The sequence below is a fragment of the Hemicordylus capensis genome, chromosome 2 (assembly GCF_027244095.1).
Source record: "Hemicordylus capensis ecotype Gifberg chromosome 2, rHemCap1.1.pri, whole genome shotgun sequence".
Lineage (NCBI taxonomy): Eukaryota > Metazoa > Chordata > Lepidosauria > Squamata > Cordylidae > Hemicordylus > Hemicordylus capensis.
The window spans coordinates 348,830,348-348,849,679 of record NC_069658.1 but is presented as its reverse complement, the minus strand read 5'-3'; the positions used below and the strand labels follow the sequence as shown (position 1 = coordinate 348,849,679).

The 19,332-nt window shown below is 43.3% G+C and overlaps 1 protein-coding gene across 2 annotated transcripts in view; it reads left to right on the top strand.

The window, feature by feature from the left end:
* Window positions 1-13,250: 13,250 nt before the first annotated feature.
* The window catches only part of SLC25A48 (solute carrier family 25 member 48), a 44,333-nt gene continuing 38,251 nt past the window's right edge, over window positions 13,251-19,332 (top strand). For both annotated transcript variants that reach the window (XM_053301749.1, XM_053301747.1), the window contains exon 1: window positions 13,251-13,533. Coding sequence is in view for 1 of the 2 variants with exons in the window: in XM_053301747.1 (XP_053157722.1) it covers window positions 13,488-13,533 (46 nt within the window). In the remaining variant the exon portion in view is untranslated. The remainder of the gene's footprint in view (window positions 13,534-19,332) is intronic.

The following is a 19,332-nucleotide window of genomic DNA, read 5'->3' as shown; positions in this document are numbered from 1 at the left end:
AGGAGTGCCTTCATTGCTCACCACCCCACATCCAGCCCGAGACAGAGCCAATAGACCCTGCTGACCCTATATAAGAACTTTTCTAGGCTTGGCTCCCTAGTCTGAACAATACAGAGTAATCATGCAGACTCTCTTACCTTGCCGTGCCTTGCCTTCTTCACCTCACCTCACCCACTGCCAGCCCATATTTGACCACCTCCTCTGCATGGAGGTTTAGATACCTTGTCTCTGCTCTGTGAACCACAGTTCTCCCCAGTTAAGGTTTGCTTCCATGGCTGGCTGCCCCACACCTGGCAAAGGGACAGCCACAGCCTTGTGAGCCTCCTCTTAGAACATAAGGACAGCCCTGCTGGATCAGGCCCAAGACCTTTCTAGTCCAGCGTCCTGTTTCATCTCTAAGAAGCCCACAGGCAAGAGGTGAGGGTGTGCCCTATCTTTTGCTGTTGTTCCCCTGCAACTGGTATTTAGAGGCATCTGGCTAGCTGCAGTGGCACAGAGGAGAAGCAACTTGCCTAGAGTGCAAGAGGCCGTTAGTTCAAATCCCACTGGTGTGCTTCCCAGACTCTGCCTAGTAAATACATTTGTCACCTATATGGTGCAGCAGCGATATAGGGAGGTGTATCATCTCCTACTGCGCAGGATGAGGCACTGGTAAACCTGTATTCTACCAAGAAAATCACATGGAATGTGATCACTAGGAGTTGACACCAACTCAAAAGTACAATCAAATCTATGCCTGGAGGCTAGAAGTGGCCTATAGCCACCAGACTAGCAGCCATTGATAGACCTGTCCTCCATGAATTTATATAAGCCCCTTTTAATGCCACCCAAGCTAGTGGCCATCACCACACCCCATGGCAGTTCTACAATGTCCTTCTTAAGATACAGTGTCCAGAACTGTACGCACACAGTACTCTTCATCACTGGCCCTTCGTTATGCAGCCTGATAATCATGGCAGGTATCATGAGGGGAGAATATCCACTTCATGATTTATTTTGCTGATGATGCCATTTGTCCCACCCTTCCAGTGGCCACCAGAGGCTGAACAGGCAAGGAGGTCATTCACACAATCAAAAACTGTGTTCTACCCAGGTTTGGGAGCTGTGTGTGCTCCCAGTTTTCAGTTGTGTGGAAGCAAGGAGGAAAGCCTGGGTAGAAGTGATTGTGTGGAAGCAAGGTAGGAGGAAAAGTTACCCTGATCATCATCCTACCTTGCTTCCACACAACTGAAAATTGTGAGCGCACACAGCTCCCAAACCCAGGTGGAACACAGTTTTTGACTGTGTGAATGACCTCAAGGTGTCTGCATGGAGGTTTAGCATGTGAGTTTTAGCTTGATGTAGCATGGAGGTTGTGAGGTTTAGCTAGCTGTCTGCATGGAGGTTTAGCTTGCTGTAGCTTGTGAGCACCTTGAGAAGCACCCTCAAGCCACTCTGATGGGGTCAAACATTACTCTGACCAAATCTGCCAGCTCTTGACAAGACATGATCAGAAACGTTATTGAAGCAAAGTAGGATCGTGACCTGCTGTGCTTCAGCAATGATGGGGTACTGTCTGGCAACCCCATATATGCTCCCTTGAGCTTCATTGTAGAAGAAAGGTAGGATATTTATGTAAAAATATAATGATTTAAAATAACTCCATATGGTGGTTACTCCATGTAGGAATTACCCACCACCAAATGATTTTTTCTTACGCCTCTGCAAAATTGTTTCTGCCAGGAGGGCAGAACTCTTTTGTTTTTATTTGATGTAATAAGAACTTCAGTAGCAGGACTGTCCTTCAACCAAGTCTCTCCCAATTCCCCCCCCCCCCAACTAGTTGAGGAAAGCAGATGGATAGGTTCTGCTTTTAAAAATATGATCAAATCTAAGCACACAGTGCTGCCTAAAGGAAATGCAAGGAATGACTCAAGGAGAAAAAAGGGCAGAAATGTATCCGGAAAGCCATATTTAAAACTTGAAAATTAATATATGTAGTGACACATTATTTTTGAAACCAGTTGTCTGATTGTATTATATCTGATTTAAATCTCCATGTATAATTGTAGAGTTCCACATAAAAAGAACACCAGTGGATTACTGAGGAAGGTAATAATTTTAGATCTGCATGTGATATTTTTCCCCCACACACACTTTGAAAAATAATATGGGGGGGGGATATATTGCCATTTTGATCAGTAATTGTTATTCTTTCAGATCCTACATCTAGAATAAGAGAGGGGCTTCAGCTTTATAGAGAGCCAGCATGGTGTAGTGGTTAGAGTGCTGGACTAGGACCAGGGAGACCTGATTCAGCCGTGAGACTAGCTGGGTGACTCTGGGCCAGTCACTTCTCTCTCAGCCTAACCTACCTTCACAGGGTTGTTGTGAGGAGAAACTTAAGTATGTAGTACACCGCTCTGGTCCCCTTGAAGGAAGAGCGGGATATAAAATGTAATAATAATAATAATAATAATAATAATAATAATAATAATAATTGCACTTAATAATAATAAGAGCACCTCAACACCATAGGGGCCACAGAAATCACCATCAGACAATTACAAAAAGCAACATTACTGGGAACAGCCTATATTTTGTGACGATATCTATAATAACCAACAGTATTGACGATAAAATTCTGGCATCCCAGGTCCTTGGGAAGGACTCGATGTCTGGATAAAACAAACCAGTCAATAACACCTGTCTGACTGTGTAAACAAGAAATGATAATTGCAGAGAAAGTGGTATGGTTCAGTGATCCCTAGCATCTCCCTAGCATCACCATGTGTTGAAGGAACCCCCATCAGGTCAACAGAGTGCTGTTTTCTTTTGTCCCCCTCGCTTTAGTCAGATGCCACCACATTATAGGTGATAAGGAGATTGTTGTGTAGCTCACATCTCACAATGCTGTCCTCTCTCTCTCCATGCCATTCAAGTTACTTAAGGTCCAGATCATGAGTGAGGGCTTGATGGGGATATGAGAGTTGCACACAGATCTACAAATGAAGCTGCCTTCTATGGAGTCAGATTATTGATAGGACTTTTATAGAGGACATGCAACTATTGGGGGGACCAAACGACCTTTTTTGCATCTGTTGTGGTGTCCGAAGTTCTGGGGAGCAGGTGGATCATTTTGTTTGCTCAGAATATTTTGTTCTCATGAAAAGCTCCTCTTCCTCTGTCTCCTTTGTCTGCCAGCATCCTACTGACCATGGGGGAGGCTAGAGTAGAGTTTCTGCTTCAGTGGCAGGTTGCAGAGCCATGTGATGCAGGAGCACAGATAGGCAGGCCTGGCAGGCGCAGCTTGCTCCCTTCATGGGGTGGTGACGGCGGCAGTGAGAAGTTAGCAGTTAGCAAAGTTAGCAGCAACCCCTGCTAAGTGAGTAAAAAGGCATCCTTTAAAGTGCCTGTTTATTTGTTTGTTTGTTTGCTACATTTTTATACCACCTTTTTGCCTTGACAAAGGCACTCAAATATTACAATATTAAAAGAAGCAAATAAAAGATTAATAAAACGTTGTCTCAGGCTGTGGGTCTTTTCAGGAGGCAAGGACAAGAGCTCCCTGGCCTGGGCGCCTCCTTTCTTGCCTTTCTCTCTGGGCACACTGGTCTTTCTGTACTCCTGGGAAAGAGCGTGTGTGTGTGTGTGTGTGTGCCCCCACAGTCCTCGCAGGCCAAATCTCTTCTATTTCTCATGGGGAGAGCAACGGGCCCCTTCAATGGCTGATGCTGGTATTACCTTCCATTCCTTTTTAGATTGTGAACCCTTTGGGGACAGGGGAGCATCTTATCATTTATTTTTCTTTGAAAACTGCTGTGAAACCTTCTGTTGGAAAGCAGTATCTAAATGTTTGTAGTCACAGAGAACAGCAAGTGAATGGGAGACCGTGCATGAGTCACTGCATCAACATACAAAGAGGCTGGCTAGCTGGTTGCCTTGCCTTGAGTGAAGAGATGACGTTGCTGGCCTAGCTGGGGAGGACAGGCTGGGGGTGACCAGTGGTGGAGGAGGACAGAGGACTGTGTGTGTGGTAAATCTAACCAGGAGATGGATTGATGGTTAAGAAGCAGGGGCCTTGAGAATTCTGTCCCCAGGCTGTAGACTCAGCAGACATACAGCTCACCTGCTCATCAGCTTCACAGTGGTGAGCTGTATTTATTCTCTGCTTATCCAATCTCTATCAAAATATGTATATATAGTACCAAAAACATATGCACATTGTACCAAAAACATATGCACATGCAAAGTGGAGATTTTTTGGAGACATTTTTGGTGAAAAGCATCCTCTATTTCCACCTTTTTGGTGATGGATATCAACTTTTTTCACCATCTGGACCTGGCAACTCTATTGATCTGTCTCGCTTTGTGTTTTTTAGACTGACTGGCAGCAGATCTCCAGAGGGGCTTCCCCCCCACATACTACGATGCCAGGAACTGAACCTGCCTGCAAAGCATGTGCTTTACCACTTAACTAAGCACCATCTCTTTGCCAGGACAGACACACCTTATTGTGTCCTGGCAAAGACAAAATTGGGCTTAGGAAGATCCTTCTGTGTGTATGTGCTGAGGGATATAGCTGTATTTTTCAGATATTTGTCAAACAGATATTATGTTTATATATTTATATATCATTATATATATATTTATATATCAGATAGATATAGTTGTCAAACAGATATTATGATGGTTTTAATAGTGTTATAGTCAGTAGTTAGATTGCATTCATTTAGTGACTAAGGTATTCATTTGATTTGATTTCCTGATTTGAAAAGTAAAGTGCTCTATGATTAAATGAATATTGTTAAAAAGATGAACTCAAGCAATATGGTTTTGTACTCCGAAATGTGCTTATCTTCAACTGGATTCTGCCCTCAGTTTTCTTTTTCTTCATAGTACATTCTTCTCCCCAAATTTTGTACTCTGTGCTAAGTGTTTCAGCTTACAATAATCATCTGTCCACATGTTATGTTTTGCTGTGGAAAACTACCTTTGTTTTTTATACACACAGCATCCTCCAGAAGCATTTACTGTTAAAATTCAACAACCAAAAATGGTATGATGACTGGACTCTGGCTGTGTACAACACCAACCAATGAAAAATACTGTCTGTTATGAAGATGTACAACTTCAAATAACAACAAAATAATAGGTGTGTTATGGTTTCAGTAAAATTGTCCCCATGGTAACAAGGCAGGTGTGTTATATATAACAAGCTGTTTCTGAGAGTATAGGACACAGAGCATGCCATTTGTTATTACAAAACTACCATGGCTAAAGGGAGAATTTGGAAACACGAGGTGAAAGGAAAGAATCTTTTTCCCCCCCTATTTTTTTTGCAGAACAGAACTTCAGGTTAATATAGTGGGGGATGTTGCAAGATCCCGCCCCCGCCCATGCCATAACCTTCCACTAATGATAGGTTGGTTGACAAAAGCTATTATGACCAATATCACCAACATCTCTGAACAGTCAGCTACTCCCTCCTTTTTTAACAGCAGCAGCATCTCAGACCTTAGATGTGACCAGTATCCGGTTCAGCAAATGCCATCCCTTAAGTTGTGAGAGTGTAAAAGATTCAGATAAAACAGAAGAGGACAGAGTAGAACCACACAAAGAGCAGACAGGTGGCTATGCTAACTGGTCAAAGAGATCAAAGAGCCAAAAGAAAGATAGCATACACCAGGTAAGAGATTCAGCATATAGGTGCTTATATGCCAATACCAGAAGCCTCCGAGCAAAGATGGGCAAGCTGAAGTGCTTGGTTGCTAATGAAGAAAAAGATATAGTGGGCATAACAGAAACATGGTGGAACAGTAAGAACCAGTGGGACAGTGTTATTCCTGGCTATAAACTCTATAGAAAAAACAGGGAGGGGTGCCTTGGAGGTGGAGTAGCACTGTATGTTAAAGAAGGGATAGAATCTAACAAGCTAGAAAACCTAGGAGGACTGGAGTCCTCCACAGAAACCCCTTGTGTGACAATACAAGGCCTGAAAGGAAATGTGCTACTGGGGACATCCTATCATCCTCCGGATCAAAACACTGACAATGACTGGGAGTTGCAGAAAGGAATCAGGGAGGTGTCAAGGAGAGACAGGGCAGTAATAATGGGTGACTTCAATTACCCACACATAAATGGGGTAAATTCACAGTCTGGTAATGACAAAGAGGACAAATTTCTAGATACACTGAATGATGTAACTAGAATGACGTATTGGTCATGGAACAAACCAGAGAGAATATGACCTTGGACTTAATCCTGAGTGGCACCTGGGACCTTGTGTGTGATGTCAGTGTCATGGACCCTTTAGGGAGCAGTGACCATGGTGTGATTGTTGTGAGCTACACCTGGTTTCGCCACCTCAGACATGGGACCACCTCAGACATGGCAAATCAGCCAGCGTTGCCTAATCAGCAGACCTTTGCTCAAGAGCGATCCCCAGAGTTAGCTGCTCAAGTCGTGGGGCTAAAGAAGAAATTCTATCCATGGATAGGGACTATCTGTGTGTCATGAGTTCACTCAATGGAAGACACTGGCCAGAAATAAATGACACAATAGCCAGTAGCCAAGTTTCATTTTTACTGCTAAATAGTCAGTTTTAACAGTCTCACCAGGAATACAGAAGTGAAAAGCCCAAATTCCAAAGTCACAATCTCTCCGACAAAGGCTCAAAGCAGATTTGACGTGTTGTTTCCAGCAGTTTGTTCAAGGCACAGGCTGCCCGATTTATAGTCAGCAGCCACGTGCATTTAATCAACACTCCACCCCCGCCAACTGCCATTGATTCAATTTGGCTCCTGCTGTCTTCTCCAGGCACAGAGCCTGACTGCCAGCAGCCCATGTACGGCCATTGCAGTGGCCCCGCTCACCCTGCCCCTGCATCTGATGTCAGATGCGGGGGCTAGCCACGACCCTGCATCAGACGTCAGATGTGGGGAGCGTGGTCTGGCTCCTGAATGGAGCCAAGCGGCTCTGTTCAGGAGTTGGAGTCTGGCCGGCGCTGCGTTTGCAGTGCCAGCCATTTAACTCCCAAAGGGGCTGCGCAGCTCCTTCGAGAGCTAGACTTGGGCTGGTGTTGCATTCGCAGCACAGCCAGGAGCAGCCATTTAACTCAACTCCCATATGGGGGCTGTGCGGCCCCCACTCAGGAACGAAACCATCACCTCCGTGTCTGACATCAGACATGGGGTGTGTGTCGGGGCCGTGAGATGCCGTTCACCCAGTGGTGGCTCTGCCCCTGGTCTTCTCACCAGTCGACTACTCCTCCGTAATTCCCTCACCTCCTGCTGACGTTTTCCCCATCTGTGTCCTTCAGGAGATAGTGGCCATTCAAACTCTGGCTCAGATCCTGACCCTTCTCTCCAAAGATCACCCTGCCCTGCTGGCTCCTCCTGCACCAAACATTTGCCCTGGCCTGTCTCAATTACTTCCCCATTCACATCACTGACCTGCTCCTCCTCAGGCACCTCCCCACTTTCTAGTAAGTTGCCTGCCCCTCACTCCTCTCCAATGTCCTTGAGTGGAAGCATGACACTGTGACTTCTGCTGCATAGTGAGAAATCAAGACTACCCAGCCATTGTGCTTTCTCTCGCTCTGCCTTGCTCTGAGCATCTACCACTAGCCTGCTGGACTGCCTGAACCTGCATTGTTCCCAAGCCTTGTGCCCTAAGTGTGAGTAGACGGACTAGGATATGCCCAATTCACTGTCTGAAATGCCATACCTTACAGCAGACCTGCTGCTACTTGATGATGTGGCTCCTTCTGGATTCCTATCCCAACTTGGAACATGAGTTGCTGCCATTAAGGATGGAGGCAGGTTCTTTCACAATTGGAATTTGTGCCAGATCTCACAAATTCCATTGGGTAGAATGATTCTGGATTATATGCAGGATCTGGGTTCATTCCAGAAATATCTCAGAAGGGCAGTACTAGGGATGCCCAGGGCTTAGACAAATTCACAGAGGACTGGTCTATCAATGGCTACAAGTCTGGTGGCTGTAGGCCACCTCCAGCCTCAGAGGCAAGATGCTTCTAAATACCAATTGCAGGAGAGCAACAGCAAGAAAGAGGGCATGCTCTCACCTCATGCCTGTGGGCTTCTCAGAGGCAGCTGATTGGCCACTTTGGGATACAGGATTCTGGACTAGACGGGCCTTGGGCCTGATCCAGCTGGATTGTTCTTATGTTCAGAGTTGTAGGAGGATTTAGTTAAAGAAGAGAATGGAGGGAAAGATTAGACACCTCTGCTCTGGCCCCTGTCTTGTTCAAAGGCTGCTGAGGTGTTTTAAGTCAGAAGATCCAATATGATATCCTGTATTATGTCCATTTCAGTATACTGTAGCATTGCACAGACTTGGTGTGTTCACCCTAACCCAAGAAATTAGTTGTTGCTAACAGCAGATGGCAGTATGTGTACAGTTTCTCTTCCTTTTGTACTGTAGAAAAAGAATAGAGTCACCTGCTGCAGCAAAAACTGCAAAATTAACTGCAAAGTTAAACTAATCATTCAAATGAATTTCTCTAAATCCATACGTTTGGTGTGTGGTGTCATAGCCAGGATTTCTCTTCCTAGAGATGATTTGGGCTGAGTTTACTAGACCACAGAAAGGGTTGGAAATTTACTTTCCCCTCAGGGAAGTAGGGTGTTTGTTTTTGTTTTTTAAATTTTAAATGAGAGAAATTCTTGTGGAACGTGGTCTAGTGAATCATGGCTTTGTGAGAATGTGGCATTTACATTACAGAGACCTCAAGACCTCAATCAATAATGCATTGCAGAACAGTCATACATTCTGACCAAGCAGATGGTGTACAGAGCAATACTCAGAAATAAATTCCCCAGCATTCAATGGGGCTGACTTCCAGGCAAGTGTATTTAGGATTGCAGTCTTGGAATTGTTTGAGTGGCAATATTTCCCTTTGAACTCGCTAAAGAGGAGCTTGAAAGGAAAGCCTTATTAGTCCTGCTTTGCCAGTGATCCTTGGGCCAGCTGAGAAGACATACGAGAAGCAGCTAATCTGTTGATGCAATGAGCCTGTAGCAGTGTGTCATTACTTGGCATGTCTCCTCCTATGACTGGTCATCTTCACTCTGCGCTGCTATTGGTCAGCATAAACCAAACCCTTCCATTTAATTTTAGTTCTGTACTGTATTTCCAGTTACTGTTTCACTTTGACCGTATGTAGTCCTACTTGACGTTGCAGAAGAGCTAGTATCATGTTGCAAAAGAACTACTAACCTACCAAAATCAGTGGCATGCATGGAAGAGGGGCACACTATAAGTCACAGGGGGTAGAGACTCAGCTTGCCAGCTGTGGAGATCTGGAACATGGTCTCAAAAAGACAGTCCAAGATTTAATATGCAAAACACGGACACATCAAGACTATGAATACTATTAATAAAGACTATGACTATATTATTTGAGGGTTTAAGTTAATATCCAGATGGTAGAAATCAGGAGGAAATCTTCACAAGCTGCTGGATTTCTAGAAGGGTTTTCTGAACCATCTACTGAAACCAGAAAGATGGATACTAACTGAGACATAATTATGTGGCACTCAGTTGTCTGATAAGTCAGTCTTACCCCCCCCCCCCACTCAGCCTCGATGTGCTATTCCTATTCAGTCCTAACCATGTGCTGATCAGCTGGTTACTGGATGGCTCCAATTGTCACTGACATTTCTTTATGCTAATACACATGCATATCACCAAGAAATGTGGAGTTCAGAGCATGTGCATTGGCAATGATGGGGAGCATTAGGAAATGGGGGGGGAGTCAGGGGTTGAAGAAGTTGTCCAGGTATGCTGTTGCTCATAGATCACCTGTTCAAGAAAGGGGGCCCAGAACATTCGTGTGAATATTGTTGGAGAAAACTGATGAGTCTATCCACAGAGCAGTGGTAAAGACAGTTGTTATTTACGACATTACAACTACTGTGGCTGCTTTTTATTATTATTATTTCTTGTTTGCACAGTCAGACAGGTGTTATTGACTGGTTTGTTTTATCCAGACATTGAGTCCTTCCCAAGGACCTGGGATGGCTGAATTTTATTATCAATGTTGTTTCTGTTATTATTACAGATATCATTGCAGAATATAGGCTGTTCCCAGTAAGGTTGCTTTTTGTAATTGGCTGATGGTGATTTCTGTGGCCCCTATGGTGTTGAGGTGGTCTTCAAGTTGTTTTGGAATTGCACCTAGGGTGCCAATTACCACTGGGATTACTTTGGTCTTTTTCTGCCACAGCCTTTCAATTTCAATTTGTAGAGCTTTGTATTTTGTGATTTTTTCTATTTCTATTTCTTCTATTCTGCTATCCCCTGGTATTGCTATGTCGATTATTTTAACTTGTTTTTCTTTCTTCTCAACTACAGTTATATCTGGTGTATTGTGTGGCAGATGATGATGATGATGATTTTGGTTTGCATTTAAATTATGGTTTTGATTCAAGCCAATCTCTTTGCACTGTTGTGACTCAATTAACTGGTCTGCTTCTGAAGAGTAAAAGTTTATTTCTCCATAAGAATAAATAAATGTTAAGTTAATGAGTATGACATAAAGTGATAATGACAATGACAAAGTGTTTGTTTGTTTTTAAGCACAAAACAAGAACTTATTGTGAAAAGGGAGAGTTAATTCTGAGTTCCTATATTTTACAATTGGAAATATTTTACCTTTGGGGCCTATATATATATATATATATATATATATATATATATATATATACCCTTTTAAATGTGCTTCTAGATTTATTTGGTAATGGATAACTATAGATCAAGAATGAACTGCTTGGCTACCTGCTGTGTTAACTATTATAAGTGAACCAGGGAATCCCAACTTTCAAAGTATTATCATTGGGCTGTGGGAGTTGCAGCTTTCTGGACCATTGTTGAAGATATTCTTGGGCTAGGGTGAGAATCAGCTGTGGGGCTTGGAAGCAGGAGAGGAGACCCATATTCAAATTCCTGCCTAACCACTATTGGACTGGACATATATAACATCTCTCCCAAGAAGATGGACAAATCCTCCAGCAAAACCAAAATAAAAAATATGTCCTCAGCAACATGCACTTCAGCCTCCTAGCCATCCTAAGCGAATACCTTTTTCATTCAGACAGTTACTTTGTATTTCACAATTCTAAGGTTAGGGAACCTGTTCTTCCTCTTCTGGCAAAAGGTTACCCTTAGAATATGCATTGACGTAGTAGTCTGTTTCAGGGGTATAGCTATAATTGAACATGGTGGGGGTGGGGCGGAATGGAACCTGGGCCCCGGAGGGAGGGAGGGAGTCCTGCCAGTTGAATGGCAGCTTGCTCTTTGTTCTCTCCATGCTTGGGATGTGAAGTTGAGAGGGGCTAATCTTCACTTTTGTTCCAGGGTCCACTCTAATGTCGCTACACTCCTGGTCTGTGTGCAAATATCTCTGTGCATTCATGTCTTGCTGGTCCGTTTTCTCTCTTTCTGCTAGCTATGCATCCCTGTCTTAGCCGCTGAGGAGAATATTAGTTTGTTTTCTTATTCTCCAACACTATTGGCTGATGCTAAAAGGTGCAGTGGAAAAAGAGAAAAGAACATTTTTAAAATGCATAGAAAAATGCAATGAGTGAATGGTCATCATTTGTAAGAACATCTCCCTGTGCCCCTCAGATGGCTTGTTACTACCATCCTATCTTTTGGGGCAAATCTGCAAACACATCCACAACTTAGATTTCATTAGGTCAGCCATGTTAGCTGGCTGCAACAGAACCCAAAGAACCAAATTCTATAGTGCTGAGGGAACTGGGGAATTCTATGCTGGGGAATTCTATGGTGAGGGGATTGCATGGCATGAGATTCAGATCACTTCATGTTCTTGTGTAGTTGCCAGAAGCTGACTGGCAAAATAATAAGCTTCTTGCTGATTTAGAGACACTCTTATATCCTATCAAGACTACATAACTTGAACATCAGCTTACTTACCAAGGATCTCCGTCAGGAAAAAGTATTAGCATCCACCCGATATTTACTAGCTGAAAAATTATGTCAATATATCCTTTATTACTTGCAAGCACCTTCTAGAAGTATAAATATTAATATGTTGCAACAAAAAGAAAGTGGGGAAGTATTGAAAGATGAATGAAATGTAGCAAAGCTTTCAGATGCAAGTGTCTACGGTAATGGGAACCTCCTGCTTGTCCGTCTGTTAAGAATGATCAAAATAGTGATGCATTTACATACCAGCTTTTAAAAATCAAACACCTGCCGGTACTTGAATGCAAGCATATAAGGACATTTTCATTAATCTTAGAATTAATTTTCAACTTTTTAAAAAACCTCAGCATGAAGAAGCAACAACTCCTCTATATTCTAAATTGCATTAGTGCATTAAATCTAACTAGCTGGGTCGGGCGGAGAGCATCTGTACCTCCAGCCAGCACACCCACCACTGCTGCCTTTCTCTCCACCCCCCCCTCACCCACCCAGCTTTCTGGCCAGCCAGCCAGCCAGCCGACTTCTCCTCGTGCCCACTTTTCTGCCCTCCCCCACCCCAGCACTTTCTGGCTGGTGGGCCGGCCTCCTACTCCAAGCGGCTGGGCCAGCCTGCCACCAGCCAGCATCCCTATTTTCTCCCCCATTCCCATCGCTATCCTATCCGGCAGCTGCTTGCAAACTCTCGCGAGAGCTGCCACACATGGGATTCACGACGGGTACGTTTAAAAGAATTATATATAAAGCTGTTATTTACTCAAAATGTCCTGATACAACCTGTTTCACAGATCTGTCTATGCTTATATATAACTTCTTCAATTTCCATTGTGATATTGAATGATGATTTGTCAAGAAAATTGGAAAGTAGGCCTTCTCATGTCATCTCACCATTGACTTCATTCTCCAGGGTTGGGACTTCCCTGGGCAGCTGAGAACTACTGCTTCAAAATCACATTTTCCTTTACCCTCCCACCAAAAACAAACCAACAAACCACACCTAGGCTCTAGGAGTGCTTGTATTGTGTCAGGCCACCTTAGCTTTCATGCATAACATTATAAATTTTGGTTGCAGAAAAGGTGATAGTGTCTGCTTTCAAAATCCAAGGAAGTACTGACTGATGACTAAATTATTCTCCATTGAACTGTCATAGAAATAATTCAGCTGCATATGTAAATTAAATGCTCTATTTGCATTTAATGGGTAACATATGACTCTTCCTGTGCCCTTGGGCCCTAGTTGCACTGTTCCTTTAAACTCTGTGAGTATGATGTCACTGTCAGCTTTGAAGGCTGTGCGGCACACACAGTGTGCGAATTTGGAACTAGAGTTGTTTCAGTTCTGAGGCTGCTGAAAGTTGTCAAAGAAACAAACTACTGCTCTGCAGTCACTCTGGGACACTGTGGGATGTGGAAAAAAACAGACTGAAAGAGATATATTCAGATTCTCTTCTGTTGCTTGCTTGGTGTTGAAGGAGCTGAATGTGAACTGCAAACTGATCAAGAATAAAATTGAACAGGACTGGTTAAAAAAAAATATGGGCAGCCTTCAGCTGGATGATTTTGTAGCTGGATGGGTAGGAGGTAAGTGACCCTTCTGTGAAATGCAGCAGAAGAGTATTAGAAAAGGGGCACATATTTAGCAGAATACTGAGTGATTAGCTGTTTTCTAAACTGATCTGAAGACACGCATGGCATTCTATGCATTTCTCAGTTATCGTGTATTCCATGTGTAGTAGAATATCCCATGTGTGCAGAGACTTTCTGAATTAAGCAGTAATTGCAGCTTCATGAAGCAGTGTCTGCTTGTTATAAATGCAGCCCTGTTTATGTCCAGGGTATCATTCATACTCATAGGTAACCATTGGTTCAGAGAAGAATGTATACATCTGGATAAAAATTGCTTAGGTGATTCTTTCATTGTAGCCAAGACTCTGTGGAGGTAGACCATGATGTTTGAACAGCTGGAACATTACGCTGGCCAGTCAGAATGCACAACTCATCTACTCCCTTCATGAACTCAGCTTCTGTCTAGAAATCCTGATAAGAAAATATGGACAATTGCCAGCGTGTTAAGTCCTTACTACTGCACGTCCTTGCTGAAATACAACCTGACTATTTCCCACCACCACCACCCTTCTTCCTAATACATTTTGCTAAATTCCCACCGGATTCCAAAATCCAATGTTTGCCTCTACTGGCCAGCAAAGCTTCACAAGGAAACAGTGCATGCATGCATACCATTCAAATGCATAGTATTCAGAAGTGGGTGCCATGGTGATAGCATGGCACAGTATAGTGATGAGTGAATTGTCCTCAGCTCAGTTTAGAAATGCTTAGCATTTCTGAGTTTTCTTGGCAAGTGTTCTGAAAAAGTCCATCTATTTTGAGCGTTCTCTTCCTTCTCGTAATGTTGGTGCATGTGCACTGATGGTGTTGTGCACGGGAACCTCAATTTTGCCTGCTGGGGACAATGGCTAGCACATTGGGCAATGTGATGTGGGTGATAGGAGTCTTGCCTGCACTGCGGCATGCATGTAAACAGCACCAGAAGAGTTGTGTTGTAGGGCAGCTCCTCTGTGATGTAAAGTTGCGGAAATACTGCAGTGCAACAGAACACCCATGATTTCCAGTGAGTGAGGGAAACTGCTCTACGTTCAGGGGGATGGAAGAGGGAAGGAGAGGTGAAGGGATATGATTTGGTTTGCCCATATCATGACCCCCACCCTGAACTGCAGTTCAAAGTCTAACACTGTGGAAGGGGGAGCAGGTTGGCCAGAGGAACCATCCACACACCTAAAGCAAATTCCCAACACCAAGCTGGAGCCTGGGCCTGCCAGCCAGGAGACCCCAGAGCTAAAAAACCCAGAGTCGGCACTCACTGAACCCGAGTCAGAGTCCCTCAACAAACAGGTTCTTTCACACCACGTGCCTTGACAAGGGACATAAGAAAAGTCCTGCTGGATGAGGCCAAAGCCTGTCTAGTCCAGTGTGCTGTTCCCCAGAGCAGGAAATAATAACATACCTGTCCCCATTTTCCCATTCAGGTGAATAGGAAAATAGGGACATGTTGGCAGGTATGTAATATCCCTTTTCAGACATTATAGCTCTATTTAGACCTTATTTTAAAAAGGCTGTACCTGAGAACAGGTATCTCAAAGCATGCTTGAACTCCTGCCCCAATGTATCACTTGCCTCCTTGCCCACAGTCCTCATGGTCCTTGAGTGCCCCAGTCTGTCGCCTCTTCAGACAAATGCTGCCGTCATCATGAGCAGCACAGGCAAAGAGGTGAGTAATGTGCTGGGGTGGAACTTCTGGTCCACTTCAAGATGTCTGTACTTGCATACAGGCTTTTAAAAATAATGTCCAAATAAGACATTGTGTTAGATGAGTGCACAGTTGTTGAATGAGTGCTCATTATGTTGTACGAGTGCACAGATGTCCATACATTTGCACATGCTTTTGTATGCATGACTGTACCTGCATTCTTTTAAAAAGTGAACCTGGGTACAAACCCCTCAAGTGCATGGTACAAATAGGAAGTGCAGTGCTATACCTGCGTTCAGTACAGATATATACCTGTGTACACTGTACACTCATGGTACAAGTGTTGAACATAGCTTGGAGAAAGGACTTGCATATGCCTCTAGGAAACTCACAAGAAGGAGATTAAGACCAGTCCCTCTCTTGCTGCTTCTTCCCAGCTGGAGATAGCCCATAGTAATCAAGACTAGTAGCCACTGATAGACTTGTCTTCCATGAATTTGTTTAATTGCGTTTTAAAGCCAGCTGAGCTAGGATCCATTACTACATCTTGTGGCAGTGGATTCTGAGGATTAATTATGCACTGTTAGATTAATTATGCACTGTTATGCCCTTCCTTTTGTCCCTTCTAAATCTCCTTTCAGTCTGTTTCATTGGATGGTGACTGGTTCTAACATTGTGAGGGAGAGAGAAAATCTTCTATAAGTTTTCTCCACACCGTACATTATTTTATAAGCCTCAGTCATATGCCCCCTTAGTACCTTTTGTCTAAATTTAAAAGCCCCAAACACAATAGCTTTTCCTTTTGACACTGTACTTCAGCCCCCTGTTTATTTTGGTTAATCTCTTCTCACCTTTCCTAGCTCTATCACACCCTTTTTGAGATGTGGCAACCAGAGCTGTACATTGTATTCCAAATGTGGCCACATCATATATTTCTATAATAGCAGTATAATAGTAGCAGTTTCCCCCCACTCCCTTTCCTAGTGACCAGTGTTCCCTCTAACAAAAAATCCCAGATGTTGTTGTCTACAACTTCCAGTATCCTCAGCCAAAGCCCAGTACAGCTAGGGATTCTGGGAGTTGTAGTCAACAACATCTGGGATTCTCACTGCTGGTGATCCTGAACAATCTCTCAGGCCTGCACACCAGTGCTGGCAACTGGCCAAGAGAGATGTGATGGAATGGATGAGGACTGTGAGACTTTAGGTCAGAGGGCTGCCCCTTTAAAGCTCTCCATTTTTCAGGCAGGGAGGCAGATCCTGGAAGGGAGTGTTTGAGTCTGGAAGCTTTAAAGTCCTCATTCCACAATGACATTTGTTGGAGCAAGTTACTTACTCAGAGTTCTCCAGGGTTCTGCACCGTGACCTGTCATGCCTTCCCTTGCAGTCTGTAGGATATCATGGGTTCTCGACTGCAGAATAGGATGGGACAATCAGCTGTGAGGGAAGAAAGGGGTTGGGAAGGAAGAGGGGCTGGGCATGCCCTTGGAAATTTAAGAAATTGTCCTGTTGAATAATTTGTCCACCCACCCACAAAGCATGTATCCCAAATATATTGTGAGAAAGGCAGCATTCACACTTAATGTGGAACTGGAGTTTAAGGGGACAGAGGTTATCTCACCATTTCATCTGAATGCATGCAACTCTGAGGTGACCCACCTGAGGTTTGCATTTTGAAACAGCAATCTGAACCCTTGGGTTGTAGTGAGGTTTGTTGCCCCAACCCAAGTTTCCACACAGACTGTGTATCGTCCAAATTCGGAATCACAGACTGTGACAATTGTGATTAGAGCTAAGGGAGGAAGCTTCTCCCCCACTCTGGCCATGATTCGCTGTGCGGGCTATCCTTCATGCAAGAAAGAAGCCAGCACAGCCTGTTCCCCCTCCTCTCTGCAGTCTCACTGACTGCTGACTGCAGAGAGAGTGCTCTCCAAATTCAGACAGGAAAGCAGGGGGAGTAGGGAGTGGAACTGGGGGTCCATTGGACCTGCAGTTCCACATTACATATGAATGTGGCAAGAGACAGCAGCTTAGTGTAAAAAATAAATAAATCTGCCCTTTCTCTTTCCATTCCCAAAAGAAAAGAAGTAGTTACTCTTATTGTTAGAAAAGTTATTCCTGCTCTAGTAAAGCTATTGGCTGCAAATTCCTGCCTGAAATTTCTATCACATCCCAAGATATAGGCAATGATGTTGCTGCAGCATTATTTCCAAATTATTTTGCTCTTTAGTCTCATACCTTCAGATGCATACTTGCTCTGTTCTATCTTTACAAAGAGATTGCAAGATTAACTGACTTAAGCATCCTATTTTTAAGTACTTTGTTTTACCTTAGAAATATTTAGAGAAGCTAGGAGGGATGCCAGCCACTTTATATTTATTTGCTTGTTCATTTGCATTAATATTAGCATTTGGGCTTTTCTGAATCAGGTGCCAAAAAGTCTTAGACTAGCCCAAATTATACATGATGCTGGAATTTATATAGTTCACATTCTAAGCTACATGGCTATGTCATAAAACATAATATTGCAATAAATCCAGGATTTTGCAAAGAAAGATGCACAAGATCGAGTAGCTAGATCTAGATTGCTTCAGATTTGGGAACAAATTATATTGCAGCAATGGAAGTTGCCATGCAGAGATATTTTCAATATAGCTGCATACTGCTGTGCTTGCAGTGCAAGTAGTTAACTTGTGTGCAAACTAGGAGTGTGCACCGAACCATTTGCAGCAGTTTAGTTTGAATTCGAGCAGAATTCAAACTGAACCGCCAGTCCGCGAACCAGTTAGAACCAGCCAGCGGTTTGGTTTGTGCTGTTGAACCAGGTCAAACTGGTTTGACCTGGTCTGAGTGCCTTGCTTGAAAAGGGAATTATCGGTTTCCCTTTGCAAGCATAGCCAAACTAGTCAAACCAAGTTCAGTTTATTTAAAAATACAGTCAATGACCAGACAATATTAACAGCAGTAGATGTCAAACAAATCATCTAAGACTTTAAGGAAGCTTAAAATAATGATAATCCAGCTAACTCAGATAGTAGCTTGCAGACAGCAAAACAAGATTTTGTAACATTCAAAGAAACGACATTATTCTTATCAGACAATAAAATCTGCAAATAGAAAGCATCCGAGTGCCCTGGATATTTTGACAGCAATGGTAAAATTAATCAAGCCCAAGCATCTCTATAATATGGACAGTACAATAAAACATGAATAGAAGATTCAACAACCCCAGCTTCACACAGGCAAACCCTGGCCCCATAAGGAACCTTCTTGAATTTGCCTTCAAGAACAGCTGTAGGTAAAATATTAAATCTAACTAATGTCAAGGCTCTTCTTAGCTTGGGAACTGTGACGGAATATAGATAGCTTGCAGGGCTCAGCAGAGGAGAACCACTGCTAAGAAAAACATCTCTTGGTAAGCTGCCTATATCCTCTTGGAGATCTAAATCTATCAAACGTTGCACCAATATTCTCCTGGGTTTTTCATGGCCCATTGACAATAAAACCTCGCTTGAAAACCCAGTAAAGGGCAGCTTAAGCACCAGTGCTTTTTTCCAACTTGACTTAAAATTATCAATTAATATCAGTGGAGTTAGGCCAGGTGAGGAAAAGTGAAGTTTGAACCAATGCACAAATGTGCATTTCCAAATATTAGTCTCCATTTTAAGAAATCCCTTAAATCTCTGCACAGAACTGATGATGAGGCACATCACGCTTCTTGAAAAATGTTCCTTAAAAATCTCATCTGTACCTTTTCAATGTCAGTTACAACACCAACCAGCCCCAACTGGGCTCCATAAAAAGGTTGTGACCCAACTTTAGCCTGAAACAGTTTTAGTGCAGCAGAGATAGAGTGGGCCCCCTGAGAGCTATAAAATGCCTGGACACCCAAAGCTGACTTGGAAGCAGATGGGCAGATGTAATTACAATGGGCTTTCCGCTTCCCCAAGAAAAACTAAAGAACCTAGCCATTCTCTAGAACCTAGCCTATAAAACATGTATAAGTCTCTATAATAAGTCTTTTTAATTGTTTTTTTTAAAACACTGAGGGACAGAGCATGGCGGAGTTCTTCAGGGAGGGCATTCCAAAGCCGAGGTGCCACAACTAAAAAGGCC